At 34.5% G+C, this 19,672-nt stretch overlaps 2 protein-coding genes across 2 annotated transcripts; one reads left to right on the forward strand and one right to left on the reverse strand.

Moving 5' to 3' along the window:
- Positions 1-335: 335 nt before the first annotated feature.
- LOC126774813 (uncharacterized) lies at positions 336-7,259 on the reverse strand. The gene is made up of 7 exons (XM_050496425.1): positions 6,933-7,259; positions 6,142-6,417; positions 5,552-5,893; positions 4,576-4,922; positions 1,449-4,088; positions 1,040-1,145; positions 336-965 (listed from the first exon to the last, which is right to left on the reverse strand). Exons 1-7 carry the CDS (start codon positions 7,215-7,217, stop codon positions 435-437), a joined length of 4,527 nt encoding a protein of 1,508 aa, XP_050352382.1. The 5' UTR covers positions 7,218-7,259; the 3' UTR covers positions 336-434.
- A 2,107-nt stretch (positions 7,260-9,366) lies between these two features.
- LOC126774734 (uncharacterized) lies at positions 9,367-14,952 on the forward strand. Its single transcript, XM_050496271.1, has 6 exons — positions 9,367-9,403; positions 9,454-9,767; positions 10,397-10,743; positions 11,231-13,870; positions 14,174-14,279; positions 14,354-14,952. The coding sequence occupies exons 1-6, from the start codon at positions 9,367-9,369 to the stop codon at positions 14,882-14,884; spliced, it is 3,975 nt and encodes a 1,324-aa protein (XP_050352228.1). The 3' UTR covers positions 14,885-14,952.
- Positions 14,953-19,672: the final 4,720 nt, after the last annotated feature.

Raw genomic sequence — 19,672 nt, forward strand, 5'->3', positions numbered from 1 at the left:
AAAAGTTAAGTGGAGTGTTTTACTTGTACTCTTAAGGTTAATTTTAGTGCCTATGTATATATTTGTAATATGCACATCAGACAATGTTTGGAGTAAGTTTATATTAAAACTTAATTTTAATTTTAGAATATTGATTAAGTCTTTGATAATATCTCATATAATTCAGTGGATATGAACACCAAGTTCATATGTTCCACTGTATTATGTATAATATGAGAATAAATTTAATACCAAAGAAAAATATTTAGCGAAAAAATCCGTGATGTTTGTAAAAGATTATGTAATTAAAAAGGGCGCAAAAGACTAGTCAGATGGAAGAGAATTGAAACATATAATTTTATGATTAACATCAGTTTATTATTTCTCCTTATATATTTTATTTATATTAGATATACTTGAAAAGTAATATTAAATATAAATATACAATTGAATTATTAAGCTATGTCTATTTTGCTCAACATATTTTTTCTTATGAAAGCATATTTTGTGAAGGAATTTTTCACTGGGAACACTAATATCTGATCAGGTGAATCATAACTAATGTACTCAAATAATTCTGGTACATGTTCATCATCAGAAAATAAATCTATTTCTCTCTTCTCTATCGTTTGGAGTGTGACACATTCGCATTTATTTAAATATATGCAAATATCTTGTACACTTCGAGTAGTAATAAATTCAAAATTGTTACTCAGAAACGTCACAGAGCAACCTGGACATTCGAATACCTTGTTCATTATAACTCCCGTCCATTTAAAAAATACGTCGTATTGTATCTGTGCTTCTAAATTGATCCACGGTGTAGGTATTATGCAAAATTCTGGCCTCACTTGTAATAAATAACGTTTCGAAAATTTCGTTAAAACTATTCGGTTTTCATACATGCCAACTCGTTTGATGATTTTTTTCGCTTCGAGATCTTCAAGTCTAGCTTTAAGAATGTTCCTCTCCATCGACAATATTTCCTAAAATAAATAAAGAAAAAATATTATTGTTTCCAACGTTATGATGTATTTTATGATAGGTTCTTTAGAGTTACCTTTAGTTCTGAAAATGTAAAACCCTCTTTTTTATCGAGTAAATGTGATATTATGACGTCATCTTTATCAAGATCCGGTGTATTTGAAAAGTCAACTACTGCATCCCTGAAAGCAGAGTTTTAAGAGAAGATAAACATATATTTTTAAAATTGCTGATAGAGTTAAAACACAAATTGAAAGTTAGCAAAAACAATATGTAATTAGGTACTTATATAGTACATTTTATGAGCTATAATTTATTACGTCAATATTTTCCGAGAGAAAACTCATAAAGAAATTTATATTCCACAACTATTGTTTTGGCTAAAGGTCTAAATATATATATGACGGAGATTTATTGAACAATAATGTCTGATCAATTAAACTTTAAACAATTGATCATGATATACAAATACATGGTAAACTTACTTAGATAAGGTGTCTAAAATACTTTCATATTCAAGATTTTTATATATTTCTGCAAAATTATTCAAACTAACTTTACTCTTCCAACCAATCATGCCAGATTTTAATTTGTACTTTGTCTCCATGTCAATCACATTCATTTGTTCTTCTTGCATAATGTTACCAGCAGACCCGGTGACCACGGGTACTGTGTCGGAGGTTATGTCCAAAACGTCACAACTGCACATTTCACACAGCAAGCAGTTCAGCTCACATGATCCTTTCAATCCATTTTGTGGTAAATCAGTATTTACAATTTCTGCTAAATTGTCTCCAAATTCTGCCTCCAATCTGTTGATCCACTTTCGTTTGTACACTGCTGCAATTTTATAGGACGACTGGACTATGTCATCAAAGTTGATCTTATTAAAGTGGTTGTTCAAAATTTTCTCTCTCGCAGCGATTGCTCCACATTTCCTTAGATGTTCTATGGCGCTCCTTAAAACTGGTTCTGAATATTCTTTGAATATTAGATATATTTTTTTCGCTGTCTCCGTATTTAATAACTGCTTTATAGACATCATAACGCTTAAGACAATAGCCTCCTTTAATGTTGCAAATTCTGGTTCAGAGGTTACTGGCGTCTTATACATATTATATGATCGATTAGCGGATGACGGTGTAATTGTGTAGTTTTTATCGAAATCATTTAGATCCATGGCTATACAGGGTACTCGTTTAAGAAATGGTTTTGTTTTCTCTATCTGAGATATAAGCCAAACTAATTCCATCATCGGTAGCCTAGCTTCATTGACATATCTGGATATGTTGGCGTGATGACGAAGCCTCAAAACCTTCAGAAACCCTTCATACTTTTTTATCATATTACGGCGACGTCTTAATTCATTTATGATACAATCTTTTTCGTGAGTCAGCACGGAATTTGATTCCAAACTCAAAGCTCTTTTATGGCAATAAGCTGCTGTCTTTTTGGGATCATTTATGGTTAGGAGATCTCTTGCCACAGTATTCCTTATTTTTAAGCAGCCTGGTTGTGAAATTGGACTCATTATTGTAATTGCAGCTTTACACATCATAATTATTTTATCCTCAAATTCTGACCAGACAATTTGCGAATCTACGGTCTTCTTGCGTGATCCTCTTTCGGTGCCTTTTTCGGTAATTCGATCTTTCTTTGTCTTTTGATTTTTTGTTACATCTATTTTCACTTTTGATTTCTTCTTTCGTATTCTTTTAGGTTTAATTTTTTTTGGTAGTGGTTGTGGCACTGTAGGATTTCTAAATATGAACGTACGCCATAAACGTGGTATGTCCATAAAAATGCTAGAATCAAAACCACATGGTCCTAAGCCATCTCCAAACCGCTGGCCATTATCATAGTCAGTTACATTGCATTCATTTCGCATTGGGTGAACTAATCTATACCGCTCACGTTTTGGCATGTTGATTGTCGTATTCGAACTGATAGCGATGACTTCATTCCAATAATTTGTAATATCATCCATTGAATTAAAGTAAAATGTTTTCTCTAATGCACACATGTCAACTTCTTGTCTTGGCCACTTGCCTGATGTATCTATTATTTTTGCATGACGATTGACATAAAAAACATAAGTGATAATACTTCCATCCCTACTCATGATTGTGGATGGTTGATTGATCAACTGAACAAGTCCAAGAACTGCAAGAACTTTTAGACCAACCCGTACTGAATTTTGGAGACTTTTTGATTGTAGCAGAATCCTACTCAAGTGGTCTGACGTGTCTCGTAATTTTGTAGTGTAAGACTCCTCATTTAACTTAAGATGACAAATATCTGATATATCTATATTATTTATATTTCCAAGAGCAAATTCAACAGTCATCTCCGGGATAATATAGAATAGAGAACCGAAACCAGGAGGATAAGTTGGGTCTAATTTAGTGTCACTAAAATATATTAATTTAGCGATAAATTCATGCAGCTTTTGAATTTTCATATATCTTGGGTAAACAAACTGTGACAATGGTCTTGATATTTCTGATTGATTGTTATGTTTTGGTTTTGCGTTCTTTTTTGTTTTTGCACAAATTTCTTTGTATTTAGATTTTATTATAGAATCTGTGGCTTTGATGTTAGGCGAACAAATTAAAAATGCAAATTTATTATAGTTTTTTGGTCTTTTTAGTTTTAAGATTTTTAGCTGACCGTCTTTCACTAATTTTTGGACAAACAATTTAAGTGCCTTGGTATCCATCGGTGGCTCATCTATTTCTTTGGAAACCAAAGTACTTAAAGTTTGAAATCCAATGACGAATTGAACTTCGTTTATTATTTTTAAAATCCCATTTGCAAATTTCAATTGTCTCAAAGTTGGATTTTTTTTAGACTTTAGTATTGAATCTTTGACATTCTCGAAGCCTTCTAAAACTTTAATTTCAGTTATTTCAGGCTCAGCATTATCTTCAGTTTCTCTATTTTCCATTTCAAGCTTGATTTTCTTTACTGGCACTTCATATTCAGCTTCATCACTAGGTTCAACTGTAAGTTGCACACCCGTTTCATCACTTACAATTTTGCTACTGTTCACATAATTCATAAGTTTATTTCTTTCATTTGCATACTCCTTATCCATTTCTTTAGTAGCTGCTACGGCGATATATCTAAAACAATAATTTAGTAAGTAATGATTACACTTGTTTAGCAATTTAGCAAGACAATATTTTTATTAAAAAAAGTATATATTTTAATTTTTAAAATAATAGTTAACATATAAACAAATAGTAAAGTTTTGGCAAACATTTAAATTACTCCACTCCATCTAATGGTAAGTGGAAGTAGAGTCCAAACGCGACGACGGCCTCTACAGTCGGGAAGAATGTTCTGTACTAGCCGCCCCCGCCTTGCTTGCCCGCAAGATGCTTCTTCACGCCTCGTTTGAAGGAACCCAGCTTATAAGAGGAGGGAAACACGTGGAAACAATTCCATTTTTTAGAGGTGCGACAAAGAAAAGAGTTGCCAAATTTCTTCGTGCACGATGGAATTGATGTCACAGGCGGTGACATCGACAGCCAGCGTGCGTAGACGCGGAGCACGTGAAGGAAAGAATAAAAATATACATATGAGGTGTGAAACAGAAGCTTTGCATACCTGGCTGTTCTCTGTCTGCCTTTGTCTTCCAAAAATTCTCTCACTATATTTCTTGCCTTGAAATTTCTACAAATAGTTCTACTTGTGTAAAATTCAACACCGAGAAGCTGTGCAACTTCAATTTGTGTCAATCCATTTAGACCTGCATCTAAAAATCTTTCATAAGCTTGTCTCATTAAGGTGACTCCAACTTTGTACTGACATTTTAGAGGTACATCATTGCTTTCTTCATCTGACTGAGATTCATCACTTTGTGACACAAGTGTTATGAATCTTTTTTTAACAATGATTTTTTGCTTTTCACTTTTGTTATTAGGATTTCTTTCTAACTTTACTTCTCTGTCTTCCTGTAAAATAAGGGTCCTGGATTAATAAATATTTTAAACAAAGAACACTAGGACTATTAATACTTAAGTATGCTTGGACCCCTTACCTAAATCTACATTTTGATCATGAAATTTGAAATGAAAAAAAAACATTATTAATTTAATCAATATGTGTACAGAATTTTTCAAATGTCTGGTTGACTAAATCCAAAAGTAAGAGGAATATCGCTTAATGTAAAATGCTTAAAGAAGTCTCAGGTTAAATTTTGACAATTTAGCTGGAGATTGAAATTGTTAATTTAAAAAAGACATACATCCGGTAGCACAGCACAATCCGAAAACTTTGTCATTTAGGATATGCTATGCTGCCATGTTTTATTATATATAACTATTCAATTTTCAACACAGTCAAACTCTAAGATGTATAATCCTTTTCAACAATGTAATATCATGTTCTGATTTCAAAGTTTTCAGTCTCTACAGGCCAATATCAAGTGTAACAAAAATATAAGTTATCTTATAAGTCTTATTATAGACAATTAAAGTGATATAATTTTTTTAATACAATCATTTTTATTTGGGTACTGTGAATTTAAGATAATTCAGTTTCATTTATGTACATATAAGTTATGAGCAGAAAAAGTACTTACAAAACTGAAAACATTGATGGCCTTTTGAAGTCTTTTACTCTGTTGAGGAGTCATCAAACCTTTCTTTATCATAACTTCGTTCTGTTCGGAATGATCTTCTTGATTCAATAAATACTTGACCATCTCATGTATCTTTCCAACTTTAGGAAGTGACTGCAGAGTTGGCTTGTGGAATCTTTTTAAACGAAGAAGTATACTTTTCATAGCCTTTCCACCGGTGACTTGAGTACAGTACTGATTTTTTATTAAGTCAAGTTTTTGTAGAGCATTTCGGTTGTAGAACAATAGCTTCGGTTGCTTTACAATTTTGTTTAAATTTGTCATTCCTATTGTCATTTGACCCTAAAATTTGTCAAGTTCATATTTAATTAATAATGAAATTTAATTTTCAACAATATATTTGTTTTAAGACAAATTCATTTAATTAGTCAGAGTAAATATGTCTCAGTAGACAGAACATGTACACTTTAATCAGATCAGTCGCAAACTCAAATAAGATAAGGAAAATACTTAATTGAGAATTATAGAATATTTGTTTCTAAAAGACTTAAAACTATATCGTATTTAAAATATTTTTTACAAATACAAACATTTTCTCTTCCTCTTCCGATGACTTCTAAAATGCAATAATGCACAGGAGTCAGTTGATTTAGATATGTCATTGGCAAATGTGATGCCAATGACCTCCATCTTTCTTCCAGTGATGCAACTAGAACTAATTTATCATTATACTGTGATATTACTTCTTCATATGTAATTAATTGTGCAGCATCTTTTGGTATCAAAAGTCTTGTATCATAATTAGGGCATGAGCCATACTCATTTGGCACTGGATGAAACTCATAGGGGCCATCTAGGTAATCAGGCTGTAAATATAATATAAAAAATAAACATTAGATTTCAAGTAAATAATATTTGATGCTTAATATGGATTCATGAGAAAATAGTATTTTGAATGTTAAATTAAAGTGGTGAAATATAATGTTGTTGATTTATAAATAAAAAGATATAAATAAAGAACTGTTTGTAGCGCACAATATAGCAGAGCTATTAGCAAATCACTTGGAATAATTAAATTTATTTCGTTCAGGTCATTGGAATAAAGTATTGTATTTTTTACAAGTCATTTACTTTAATTATATATAAAATCTAAAGACCATTAAGGTCCACCACACCGATTTCAGCCAGAACCTGCAGATCTGCGGTCTTACATTTAGCCACTAGACCAATGAGGCAGAAAAAAATGACTATTACTATAAGGTCGACTGGAAGAGATTCTTATAATAAGTCAACCTGTGTTTAAGTATAATAAAAAAAACTATAATTATTTTTCAGGTTATGTGAATACAGAACAACCAAATAAAAGGTAATTTACACTTACTGGGTCTAACATGTGTCCTGTGCGTTCCTCTATTATTGAAAAACGATCTAAGATTTCTACATACGGATGCGGTTCACTGAGTTGGTAAAGCATAATTGATTCCGAATCTACGATGAATTTCCAAAATTTCGTCTTCATCTTTAAAGTTATTGGTGAAGAAACACGATTTTCCATGCGTCTCCATAATAGGTCAATTGCTATACCTTCTAATCCTTCTAATGCGATTTCGTCTATTAAAAATTGTTTATAATCGAATGTAAAATATCTATGTGAGTTGCCTTGCATTTTAATTTAAAAATATGAAATTATAAATTATTTTGCGAAATATTTTTATTTCTTAGATATATGTCAAGTTGACTGCTAACATTTAGCTGACAGTTGACATTGGATACGATCAAATTAACTTCACTAACAATGAAAACCATTAATATATCGATATATGCTTTATAATATATTGAACTCATCAAATATTCAAGTTGATCGAATTTATACTAAGAGAAAACAGTATTTATTAGATCCTTACATATGAAACAAGCGTTTTGTTGTACTGGTCAATACTGATACTTTGCTCTGAAATATCTCCTCTTAAGATAAACAAAGTATCTGAAATATCTCCTCTTAAGGTTAAGAATTCCAAATTCAAATGTATAAATTCATTTAGGTGGTACATTTAAGTTTTGAAAACAGTTATTCATTTGTTTTTTCCTTATTATTTTGTTCTTTGGCGTCGTCGGTATATTTACGAGTTTATTTAATTTAGGGACTTTTGTCCTACTCAGGCACGTCAGTTCCATTGTCCCTTCTATATTTTGTAACATCACTTATTATTTATTGCTATTAGATAAAATTCCATGAGCATCCTAGCAGATTCTGAAAAAGGATCTTATAGAATGCTCTAAACTAATCCAACATCGAACAAACATACTTTTAAATTATTTAAGAGTAACTTCCTCTGATTCTGTGTCTTGCAACATTCCATCAACAAGTGATGTAGTAGATCTTCAATACGTCCACATCTATCACAATTAGTAGAATCATTTTTTTTCATTAGGAATCCGAAGCTTTTTGAAGGGATATGCCCAGATCTCAGACGATGAGCTGTAATAATATATAACCTCTTTATTTTATATTTGTTAAACCAAGGTATGTGAGGAGGCTCACTTTGAATTGTTCGATACCAAATTCCCTTATTTTTAGATATTTCATCGAAATACTCTTTCCAATTACCATAAATCTCTTTTTTGTACTTAATTAAAACTTCAGAATGATCCGGTTGTATATTAATTAGCCTTCCTGATAAAATTGCTTCTTTTGCTAAACGGTCAGCCTTCTCATTACCATTGATGCTTATATGAGACGGAATCCATTGTAAAATTATATTAACATTATTACACTAAAAATTGGTGCAATTTGCTTAATATATTATATGCTATGGGTAATCCTCTTCGCCCTAAAACACATCGATTGAGGTGGAGTAATGCACTTTTACTGTCTGTTAATAAAACGAAATTTTGTAAGCCCATAGACTGAATATATGTTAGTGCTTTCGAAATAGCCAGCAATTCTATTGACATTGAGGACTAAAGATTAGTGTTTATTCTGATTTTTTCTTTAAAATTTCTTATTGGAACATGGAACGCGGCACCAGAACCATCGTTACTTTTAGATCCGCCTGTATATATTCTAACAAAATCTCTATACAATTCATTTAAATCTTCCAGTGCCTTAAGTTTAATCGCGATAACTTCGTAATAATTTTTTTTATTATAAATGACATTAGGTAGTTTATGCTTAATACAACTTTGTGAATTTATTCTTTACATCCACGTATGTAATAAAAACATTTCAAGTGTTTACTACTGGCTATATTGTTATGTTTTGTTTTTAAAAATCTGGCTGCTAATAAAGGTTTCCTTTTTTTGCCAATAATTTAGTACTTTTTATAAATCCCCCTATTATTCTAAGACTTTGGTTTTGAATTTTATCGAGTTTAGATTAATTAACTTTACTACTATTGTCATATATAAAACTGCCGTAATCTATTCTAGACAGTATTAAGCATATGTAAATTTTACGTAGGTGATTCGGATGCATCCCCCAACCTGACCCCTGAATATATAAATTTTTTAAAATATTTATAAATTTAGATATTCTATTAATAGTTTCATTTATGCTTTATGCTTTGTCCACCGAAGTGGTCTGTCAAGCCATATTTGCTTTGCAAGTAAAGCCCAATTTGCTTCAAGTGGATTAATTCAGTTTTATCAGTTACCCCAGTAAGTCAATGCTCAGGCTCTTGGAAATTTGGACATTACTGGAGATTTTGTCCTAAGAAAAAGATTCTTTGTCCAAAATGTGGAGGTAACCATGAAAACTGTGAAACCAAGGAAATTACGTGTCTCAATTGCAAAGGCCCACACATAAAAATTGCCTCATGTTCCTCAAGGAAAAGAAAAATAGAAAAATTATGAGTGAGAAAAATTTAACTTACAGAAATATATATTTGTGAAAATATCCCAAGAACACAACCATCCTCATCAACCAAAGCTATTGTTCTACAACCGAAATGCTCTACAAAAACTTGACTTAATAAAAAATCAGTACTGTACTCAAGTCACCGGTGGAAAGGCTATGAAAAGTATACTTCTTCGTTTAAAAAGATTCCACAAGCCAACTCTGCAGTCACTTCCTAAAGTTGGAAAGATACATGAGATGGTCAAGTATTTATTGAATCAAGAAGATCATTCCGAACAGAACGAAGTTATGATAAAGAAAGGTTTGATGACTCCTCAACAGAGTAAAAGACTTCAAAAGGCCATCAATGTTTTCAGTTTTGTAAGTACTTTTTCTGCTCATAACTTATATGTACATAAATGAAACTGAATTATCTTAAATTCACAGTACCCAAATAAAAATGATTGTATTAAAAAAATTATATCACTTTAATTGTCTATAATAAGACTTATAAGATAACTTATATTTTTGTTACACTTGATATTGGCCTGTAGAGACTGAAAACTTTGAAATCAGAACATGATATTACGTTGTTGAAAAGGATTATACATCTTAGAGTTTGACTGTGTTGAAAATTGAATAGTTATATATAATAAAACATGGCAGCATAGCATATCCTAAATGACAACGTTTTCGGATTGTGCTGTGCTACCGGATGTATGTCTTTTTTAAATTAACAATTTCAATCTCCAGCTAAATTGTCAAAATTTAACCTGAGACTTCTTTAAGCATTTTACATTAAGCGATATTCCTCTTACTTTTGGATTTAGTCAACCAGACATTTGAAAAATTCTGTACACATATTGATTAAATTAATAATGTTTTTTTTTCATTTCAAATTTCATGATCAAAATGTAGATTTAGGTAAGGGGTCCAAGCATACTTAAGTATTAATAGTCCTAGTGTTCTTTGTTTAAAATATTTATTAATCCAGGACCCTTATTTTACAGGAAGACAGAGAAGTAAAGTTAGAAAGAAATCCTAATAACAAAAGTGAAAAGCAAAAAATCATTGTTAAAAAAAGATTCATAACACTTGTGTCACAAAGTGATGAATCTCAGTCAGATGAAGAAAGCAATGATGTACCTCTAAAATGTCAGTACAAAGTTGGAGTCACCTTAATGAGACAAGCTTATGAAAGATTTTTAGATGCAGGTCTAAATGGATTGACACAAATTGAAGTTGCACAGCTTCTCGGTGTTGAATTTTACACAAGTAGAACTATTTGTAGAAATTTCAAGGCAAGAAATATAGTGAGAGAATTTTTGGAAGACAAAGGCAGACAGAGAACAGCCAGGTATGCAAAGCTTCTGTTTCACACCTCATATGTATATTTTTATTCTTTCCTTCACGTGCTCCGCGTCTACGCACGCTGGCTGTCGATGTCACCGCCTGTGACATCAATTCCATCGTGCACGAAGAAATTTGGCAACTCTTTTCTTTGTCGCACCTCTAAAAAATGGAATTTTTTCCACGTGTTTCCCTCCTCTTATAAGCTGGGTTCCTTCAAACGAGGCGTGAAGAAGCATCTTGCGGGCAAGCAAGGCGGGGGCGGCTAGTACAGAACATTCTTCCAGACTGTAGAGGCCGTCGTCGCGTTTGGACTCTACTTCCACTTACCATTAGATGGAGTGGAGTAATTTAAATGTTTGCCAAAACTTTACTATTTGTTTATATGTTAACTATTATTTTAAAAATTAAAATATATACTTTTTTTAATAAAAATATTGTCTTGCTAAATTGCTAAACAAGTGTAATCATTACTTACTAAATTATTGTTTTAGATATATCGCCGTAGCAGCTACTAAAGAAATGGATAAGGAGTATGCAAATGAAAGAAATAAACTTATGAATTATGTGAACAGTAGCAAAATTGTAAGTGATGAAACGGGTGTGCAACTTACAGTTGAACCTAGTGATGAAGCTGAATATGAAGTGCCAGTAAAGAAAATCAAGCTTGAAATGGAAAATAGAGAAACTGAAGATAATGCTGAGCCTGAAATAACTGAAATTAAAGTTTTAGAAGGCTTCGAGAATGTCAAAGATTCAATACTAAAGTCTAAAAAAAATCCAACTTTGAGACAATTGAAATTTGCAAATGGGATTTTAAAAATAATAAACGAAGTTCAATTCGTCATTGGATTTCAAACTTTAAGTACTTTGGTTTCCAAAGAAATAGATGAGCCACCGATGGATACCAAGGCACTTAAATTGTTTGTCCAAAAATTAGTGAAAGACGGTCAGCTAAAAATCTTAAAACTAAAAAGACCAAAAAACTATAATAAATTTGCATTTTTAATTTGTTCGCCTAACATCAAAGCCACAGATTCTATAATAAAATCTAAATACAAAGAAATTTGTGCAAAAACAAAAAAGAACGCAAAACCAAAACATAACAATCAATCAGAAATATCAAGACCATTGTCACAGTTTGTTTACCCAAGATATATGAAAATTCAAAAGCTGCATGAATTTATCGCTAAATTAATATATTTTAGTGACACTAAATTAGACCCAACTTATCCTCCTGGTTTCGGTTCTCTATTCTATATTATCCCGGAGATGACTGTTGAATTTGCTCTTGGAAATATAAATAATATAGATATATCAGATATTTGTCATCTTAAGTTAAATGAGGAGTCTTACACTACAAAATTACGAGACACGTCAGACCACTTGAGTAGGATTCTGCTACAATCAAAAAGTCTCCAAAATTCAGTACGGGTTGGTCTAAAAGTTCTTGCAGTTCTTGGACTTGTTCAGTTGATCAATCAACCATCCACAATCATGAGTAGGGATGGAAGTATTATCACTTATGTTTTTTATGTCAATCGTCATGCAAAAATAATAGATACATCAGGCAAGTGGCCAAGACAAGAAGTTGACATGTGTGCATTAGAGAAAACATTTTACTTTAATTCAATGGATGATATTACAAATTATTGGAATGAAGTCATCGCTATCAGTTCGAATACGACAATCAACATGCCAAAACGTGAGCGGTATAGATTAGTTCACCCAATGCGAAATGAATGCAATGTAACTGACTATGATAATGGCCAGCGGTTTGGAGATGGCTTAGGACCATGTGGTTTTGATTCTAGCATTTTTATGGACATACCACGTTTATGGCGTACGTTCATATTTAGAAATCCTACAGTGCCACAACCACTACCAAAAAAAATTAAACCTAAAAGAATACGAAAGAAGAAATCAAAAGTGAAAATAGATGTAACAAAAAATCAAAAGACAAAGAAAGATCGAATTACCGAAAAAGGCACCGAAAGAGGATCACGCAAGAAGACCGTAGATTCGCAAATTGTCTGGTCAGAATTTGAGGATAAAATAATTATGATGTGTAAAGCTGCAATTACAATAATGAGTCCAATTTCACAACCAGGCTGCTTAAAAATAAGGAATACTGTGGCAAGAGATCTCCTAACCATAAATGATCCCAAAAAGACAGCAGCTTATTGCCATAAAAGAGCTTTGAGTTTGGAATCAAATTCCGTGCTGACTCACGAAAAAGATTGTATCATAAATGAATTAAGACGTCGCCGTAATATGATAAAAAAGTATGAAGGGTTTCTGAAGGTTTTGAGGCTTCGTCATCACGCCAACATATCCAGATATGTCAATGAAGCTAGGCTACCGATGATGGAATTAGTTTGGCTTATATCTCAGATAGAGAAAACAAAACCATTTCTTAAACGAGTACCCTGTATAGCCATGGATCTAAATGATTTCGATAAAAACTACACAATTACACCGTCATCCGCTAATCGATCATATAATATGTATAAGACGCCAGTAACCTCTGAACCAGAATTTGCAACATTAAAGGAGGCTATTGTCTTAAGCGTTATGATGTCTATAAAGCAGTTATTAAATACGGAGACAGCGAAAAAAATATATCTAATATTCAAAGAATATTCAGAACCAGTTTTAAGGAGCGCCATAGAACATCTAAGGAAATGTGGAGCAATCGCTGCGAGAGAGAAAATTTTGAACAACCACTTTAATAAGATCAACTTTGATGACATAGTCCAGTCGTCCTATAAAATTGCAGCAGTGTACAAACGAAAGTGGATCAACAGATTGGAGGCAGAATTTGGAGACAATTTAGCAGAAATTGTAAATACTGATTTACCACAAAATGGATTGAAAGGATCATGTGAGCTGAACTGCTTGCTGTGTGAAATGTGCAGTTGTGACGTTTTGGTCATAACCTCCGACACAGTACCCGTGGTCACCGGGTCTGCTGGTAACATTATGCAAGAAGAACAATTGAATGTGATTGACATGGAGACAAAGTACAAATTAAAATCTGGCATGATTGGTTGGAAGAGTAAAGTTAGTTTGAATAATTTTGCAGAAATATATAAAAATCTTGAATATGAAAGTATTTTAGACACCTTATCTAAGTAAGTTTACCATGTATTTGTATATCATGATCAATTGTTTAAAGTTTAATTGATCAGACATTATTGTTCAATAAATCTCCGTCATATATATATTTAGACCTTTAGCCAAAACAATAGTTGTGGAATATAAATTTCTTTATGAGTTTTCTCTCGGAAAATATTGACGTAATAAATTATAGCTCATAAAATGTACTATATAAGTACCTAATTACATATTGTTTTTGCTAACTTTCAATTTGTGTTTTAACTCTATCAGCAATTTTAAAAATATATGTTTATCTTCTCTTAAAACTCTGCTTTCAGGGATGCAGTAGTTGACTTTTCAAATACACCGGATCTTGATAAAGATGACGTCATAATATCACATTTACTCGATAAAAAAGAGGGTTTTACATTTTCAGAACTAAAGGTAACTCTAAAGAACCTATCATAAAATACATCATAACGTTGGAAACAATAATATTTTTTCTTTATTTATTTTAGGAAATATTGTCGATGGAGAGGAACATTCTTAAAGCTAGACTTGAAGATCTCGAAGCGAAAAAAATCATCAAACGAGTTGGCATGTATGAAAACCGAATAGTTTTAACGAAATTTTCGAAACGTTATTTATTACAAGTGAGGCCAGAATTTTGCATAATACCTACACCGTGGATCAATTTAGAAGCACAGATACAATACGACGTATTTTTTAAATGGACGGGAGTTATAATGAACAAAGTATTCGAATGTCCAGGTTGCTCTGTGACGTTTCTGAGTAACAATTTTGAATTTATTACTACTCGAAGTGTACAAGATATTTGCATATATTTAAATAAATGCGAATGTGTCACACTCCAAACGATAGAGAAGAGAGAAATAGATTTATTTTCTGATGATGAACAAGTACCAGAATTATTTGAGTACATTAGTTATGATTCACCTGATCAGATATTAGTGTTCCCAGTGAAAAATTCCTTCACAAAATATGCTTTCATAAGAAAAAATATGTTGAGCAAAATAGACATAGCTTAATAATTCAATTGTATATTTATATTTAATATTACTTTTCAAGTATATCTAATATAAATAAAATATATAAGGAGAAATAATAAACTGATGTTAATCATAAAATTATATGTTTCAATTCTCTTCCATCTGACTAGTCTTTTGCGCCCTTTTTAATTACATAATCTTTTACAAACATCACGGATTTTTTCGCTAAATATTTTTCTTTGGTATTAAATTTATTCTCATATTATACATAATTCAGTGGAACATATGAACTTGGTGTTCATATCCACTGAATTCTATGAGATATTATCAAAGACTTAATCAATATTCTAAAATTAAAATTAAGTTTTAATATAAACTTACTCCAAACATTGTCTGATGTGCATATTACAAATATATACATAGGCACTAAAATTAACCTTAAGAGTACAAGTAAAACACTCCACTTAACTTTTTCTAAATAAATATTATCTCATAAAATAACAGATACATAAAATATTGGCTTAGAATTCACAAATATATAATATTTTTTTTTTTTTTTTTATATCGCCGGGAGGGCAAATGACTCTACTCCACCTGATGGTAAGTGGTATTAGAGTCCAAACGCGACGACGGCCAGTACAGACGGGAAAAACGTTCTGTACTAGCCGCCTTCGCCTTGCCGGCCCGCAAGATGCCTCTTCACGCCTCGTTTGAAGGAACCCGGGTTGTAAGAGGAGGGGAATACGTGAGCTGGTAAGGAATTCCATTTTTTGGAAGTGCGACAAAGAAAGGAGTTGCCAAATTTCTTTGTTCGCGATGGAATTGATGTCACAGTTAGGCGGTGACATCGAGAACCAGCTCGCGTGGACTTAAGAAGGAAGGGGGAAGCAGGAATTAGAGAGAATAATTCCTCAGAGCACTCGCCGTGATACAGTCGATAGAAAGCGCTCAGTGCTGCTATCTCACGACGCAATTGTAAAGGTTCAAGGGTGTTTGTGACCTTTACGTCGCCAATAATGCGTACGGCACGTCGCTGCAACCGGTCCAAGGCTTCACGTAGGTACTTAGCGGAGCCATCCCAAAGGTGCGAGCAATATTCCACGCAAGACCGTACCTGTGTTTTGTACAGCAGGCACAGTTGTTGTGGCGTGAAAAAGCGCCGCACCTTGTTCAGAACACCGAGTTTCCGTGAAGCTGTTTTTATAACAGCCTCGATGTAATCCCTTGGACTAAGGTCGCAGCGAACGTCAATCCCCAGCATGGCGATTTTGCTTTGCATCACCAGCGGAGTACCACAGAGGGAGGGAAGAGGGGAAAATGTTGACTTTTTCGCCGTGAGAGCGCATACCTGTGTTTTCTTGGCATTAAACTCAACAAGATTATCAGAGCCCCATTTGGCGATGAGATCTAACGTCCTATTATTATCTCGCCTCTCCTCAGTTTCCGCCCGCCCAGCCACTGCGCGTCCGTGGTATCCACCATGCACTGTACTATCATCTGCATAGCAATGTATGTTCCCAAGGGAGAGCATATCATTGATATGCAAAAGAAAGAGTGTGGGAGATAGCACAGATCCCTGGGGGACCCCAGCATTCACTACATAGAATTGTGAAGCGCAACCATCTACTAAAACACGAAGGCTACGCTTGTGTAGGAAGCTGGCAATCCAGGTGCATAGCTGAGCAGGCAGACCATATGCCGGTAGCTTGGAGAGAAGACTTCTGTGCCAGACCCTGTCGAAAGCCTTGGAGATATCGAGGCTGACAGCCAACGATTCTCCATGCTTGTCGTTAGCTTCACCCCAGAGGTGTGTTACGTACGCTAAGATCACCTGTGGACCGTTTTGGTCGAAACCCGTACTGACGATCATTAATTAGACAGTGATCTTCTAGGTAATGGATCAGTTGGTTGTTTAAAATCCGTTCCATCACCTTACAAAGTACTGAGGTGATAGCTATTGGCCGATAATTTGCCGGGTCAGACCGATCCCCTTTTTTGGGAACCGCTTGCACATTAGCTCTTCTCCAAGCCTCCGGCACACTTCCCGAAGAGAGAGAAAGTTGGAACAGGCGCGTTAACACAGGAGACAGCTCCGCTGCGCACTTCTTCAGCACTATGGCTGGTATTCCATCGGGACCGCTAGCTTTCCGTACATCAAGTGATTGCAGCTCCGCACGCACATCACGTTGCCTGATTTTAATGTCAGGCATCGTATGGCCACATGCAGGTATTGTAGGTGGCAGTGCACTACAATTATCGATGACGGAATTGTCGGCAAAGAGTTTAGCCAGGAGATCAGCTTGCTCTTGCGGACTGTGAGCTAGCGATCCGTCCGGATTTCTGAGCGGTGGCAGCGAAGGTTGGCAGAAATTGTTTTGCACAGACTTGGTCAGACGCCAGAAGCTACGGGAGCCCCAAGGATGCGAAACAAGGTCATGACCAATCTGTACAATGCGCTGTGCATCCGCTCTCGTGTATGCCTTTCTACAGGACTTGGAATTTTTATTATAGTTTGCTTTCAGTGAGTCAATGTTAGATGCCCCGCTAATGCAGCCGTTGATCCACTTGCGATATGCCGCCTGCTTAGCTGATACAGCATCGGCACATTCACGAGTGAACCAACGGTTACGCGTACTCCTACTGACGAGATCTGAGCTAGGAATGTAGTATTCCATTCCCAGCATGATCTCGCCAGCAACAGCAGCGGCACTAGCTGTCGGGTCATTCCCACTGAAGCAACGTTCCTTCCAAGGGACCGACGCATAGTAATCGCGCATACCGTCCCAATCCGCCGACTTATAGTGCCAAACGCGACGTTTGCATACCGCTAGTGGCGGCAGCTTGGCCTGTGGCACTCTGGTAGAAATAAGGCTGTGATCCGAAGAGCCAAGAGGAGCCTGAACCACAACCTGATATTCCACCGGGTGAGAAGTCAGCAGAAGGTCCAGTAGAGAAGGTGCTTGCCCATCAATGTCTGGGATCCTGGTGGGCTGATCAACCAGTTGGGTCAAGTCATGTGTGAGAGCAAAAGCATGAGCAGTCCTTCCAGCATGGTCAGTTTTGAGGGATTTCAACCAGGATTCGTGGTGAGCATTAAAGTCCCCCAAAAACACCAATTCCGCGTTAGGAAATTGCTCTTGCGCAGCATCTGCCACCCGACTAAGATGGTCAAATAATCGGCTTGTCTCCAAGTCACCATTGTGGGATCTGTAGAGGCACACGTAGACTCGGCTCTGACGAACCAGGTCCACACGTACCACCAACATGGAGAAGGAGGGGTCCTCCAAGCAGCGCAGTCGGTGACAGCAAACATCCGTCCTGACGAACAAGCATACTCCGGCTTTCGCTTTGAAGGATTCTTCAAGCGTGTAGCCGGGATAATTAAGGTAGCTGGTATCGGCAGAACGGAGTATTTGTGTCTCCGTGAGAAACAACATTGCTGGCCGTGCTGTCTCGAGATGGTGGTGGACAGCGTTGAGGTTAGTGTGGAGTCCTCGGATGTTAGAGAACTCGACCTCAAACAGCGAAGGTATGGTGGGGGGTAATATATATTTAAGAAGAAATCATTGGAAAATCAATTCACCATATGGCATTCTTTTCTAAAAAATTAACACTACTACTGTTCAGGATTAACATTGAATTTAAATAACCATTAATATTTAAAAGTCATACGACCGCTTGTATATAAAAGTATTACATTAAACATTAGTTTACTCGTAAATAAAGCCAAAAAAGTAATACACAATTTGTTAAAGTTTATATTATACAAAAATAAGTACCTACATGTAAAAAGATGCGTTCGTTAATACGCAGGTATGTGTGTGAGTTGCAGTTATTGTGATTTGAGGGTAGAGTTATAATTTTTATCAAATTAAACAAACTAAATATCATTATTTCTTATAAATGTTATGCATTAACACTAAAGTGAAGTCTTCAAAACGAAGAAACACATCATCTACTGCAAAACCTATCAAAAGATCAATCGGAAATTGAGTCTGAGTGCACAAATTAACAGTGATTACGATTTTGAGTTACATGCTATTAGTTCAAACTGATAGTGCAGACTGTGAATATCAGGAATACCCAGATTATCTGTTACTCTTAGCGATTTTGCAGCATGTTAGCAATACCAACAATCGTAATCGTGGTGGTAGAGGTAGGGAAAACCGGTTGATTGTAGAGTACCACTCAGGCAAAATCATGTTTACACAGCACTCAAACTCATCTGAATCAACTCGAACTGGTCGCCGCCAACAAATCATTCGCAAAAATAAATTATATTATATTATGAGTTACATTCAAAAATGCACAAAAGAAGTACCGTATATACAACTCGGTCGTGATAACTGGATACTTACTTTAGAAGCATTAGAAGACTTTATTGCTATTTGTTACGTTCGTTGCACCTACAGCACAAAAAATATCCCCGTAAACCGGCTTCGTCTAATCTTTGCAATAAATTAATTAAAATTTACTTATGTTGCTACAAATTAGGCGAAGATATGACAATTAATGAAATAAAACCTTCTAACAAACCTCATAAATTTTGGCTTAGTGTTGAAGTAGATTCCAGGTATGTGCTTAATAGTTTAGTTTACTTAAGTAAAGATGATAGTAGGTCTCAAAACCAAAACCTTGGTGAATGTGACTATTTATAAAGATCAAAGATGTAATAGTTTGGTGAAAAATTTACTTTCCATACGTACTACAATTGTTGGTACCATGAACAGGGCACGATGCGAAATTCCATCGTATGTCTTCACGTGTACGACTTCTACTTCACAATCTTCTGTTCCAATCCAGGAAAATAAAAAAGACAGGTGCGTT

The sequence above is a fragment of the Nymphalis io genome, chromosome 17, assembly GCF_905147045.1.
Source record: "Nymphalis io chromosome 17, ilAglIoxx1.1, whole genome shotgun sequence".
In the NCBI taxonomy this organism is placed as follows: Eukaryota; Metazoa; Arthropoda; class Insecta; order Lepidoptera; family Nymphalidae; genus Nymphalis; species Nymphalis io.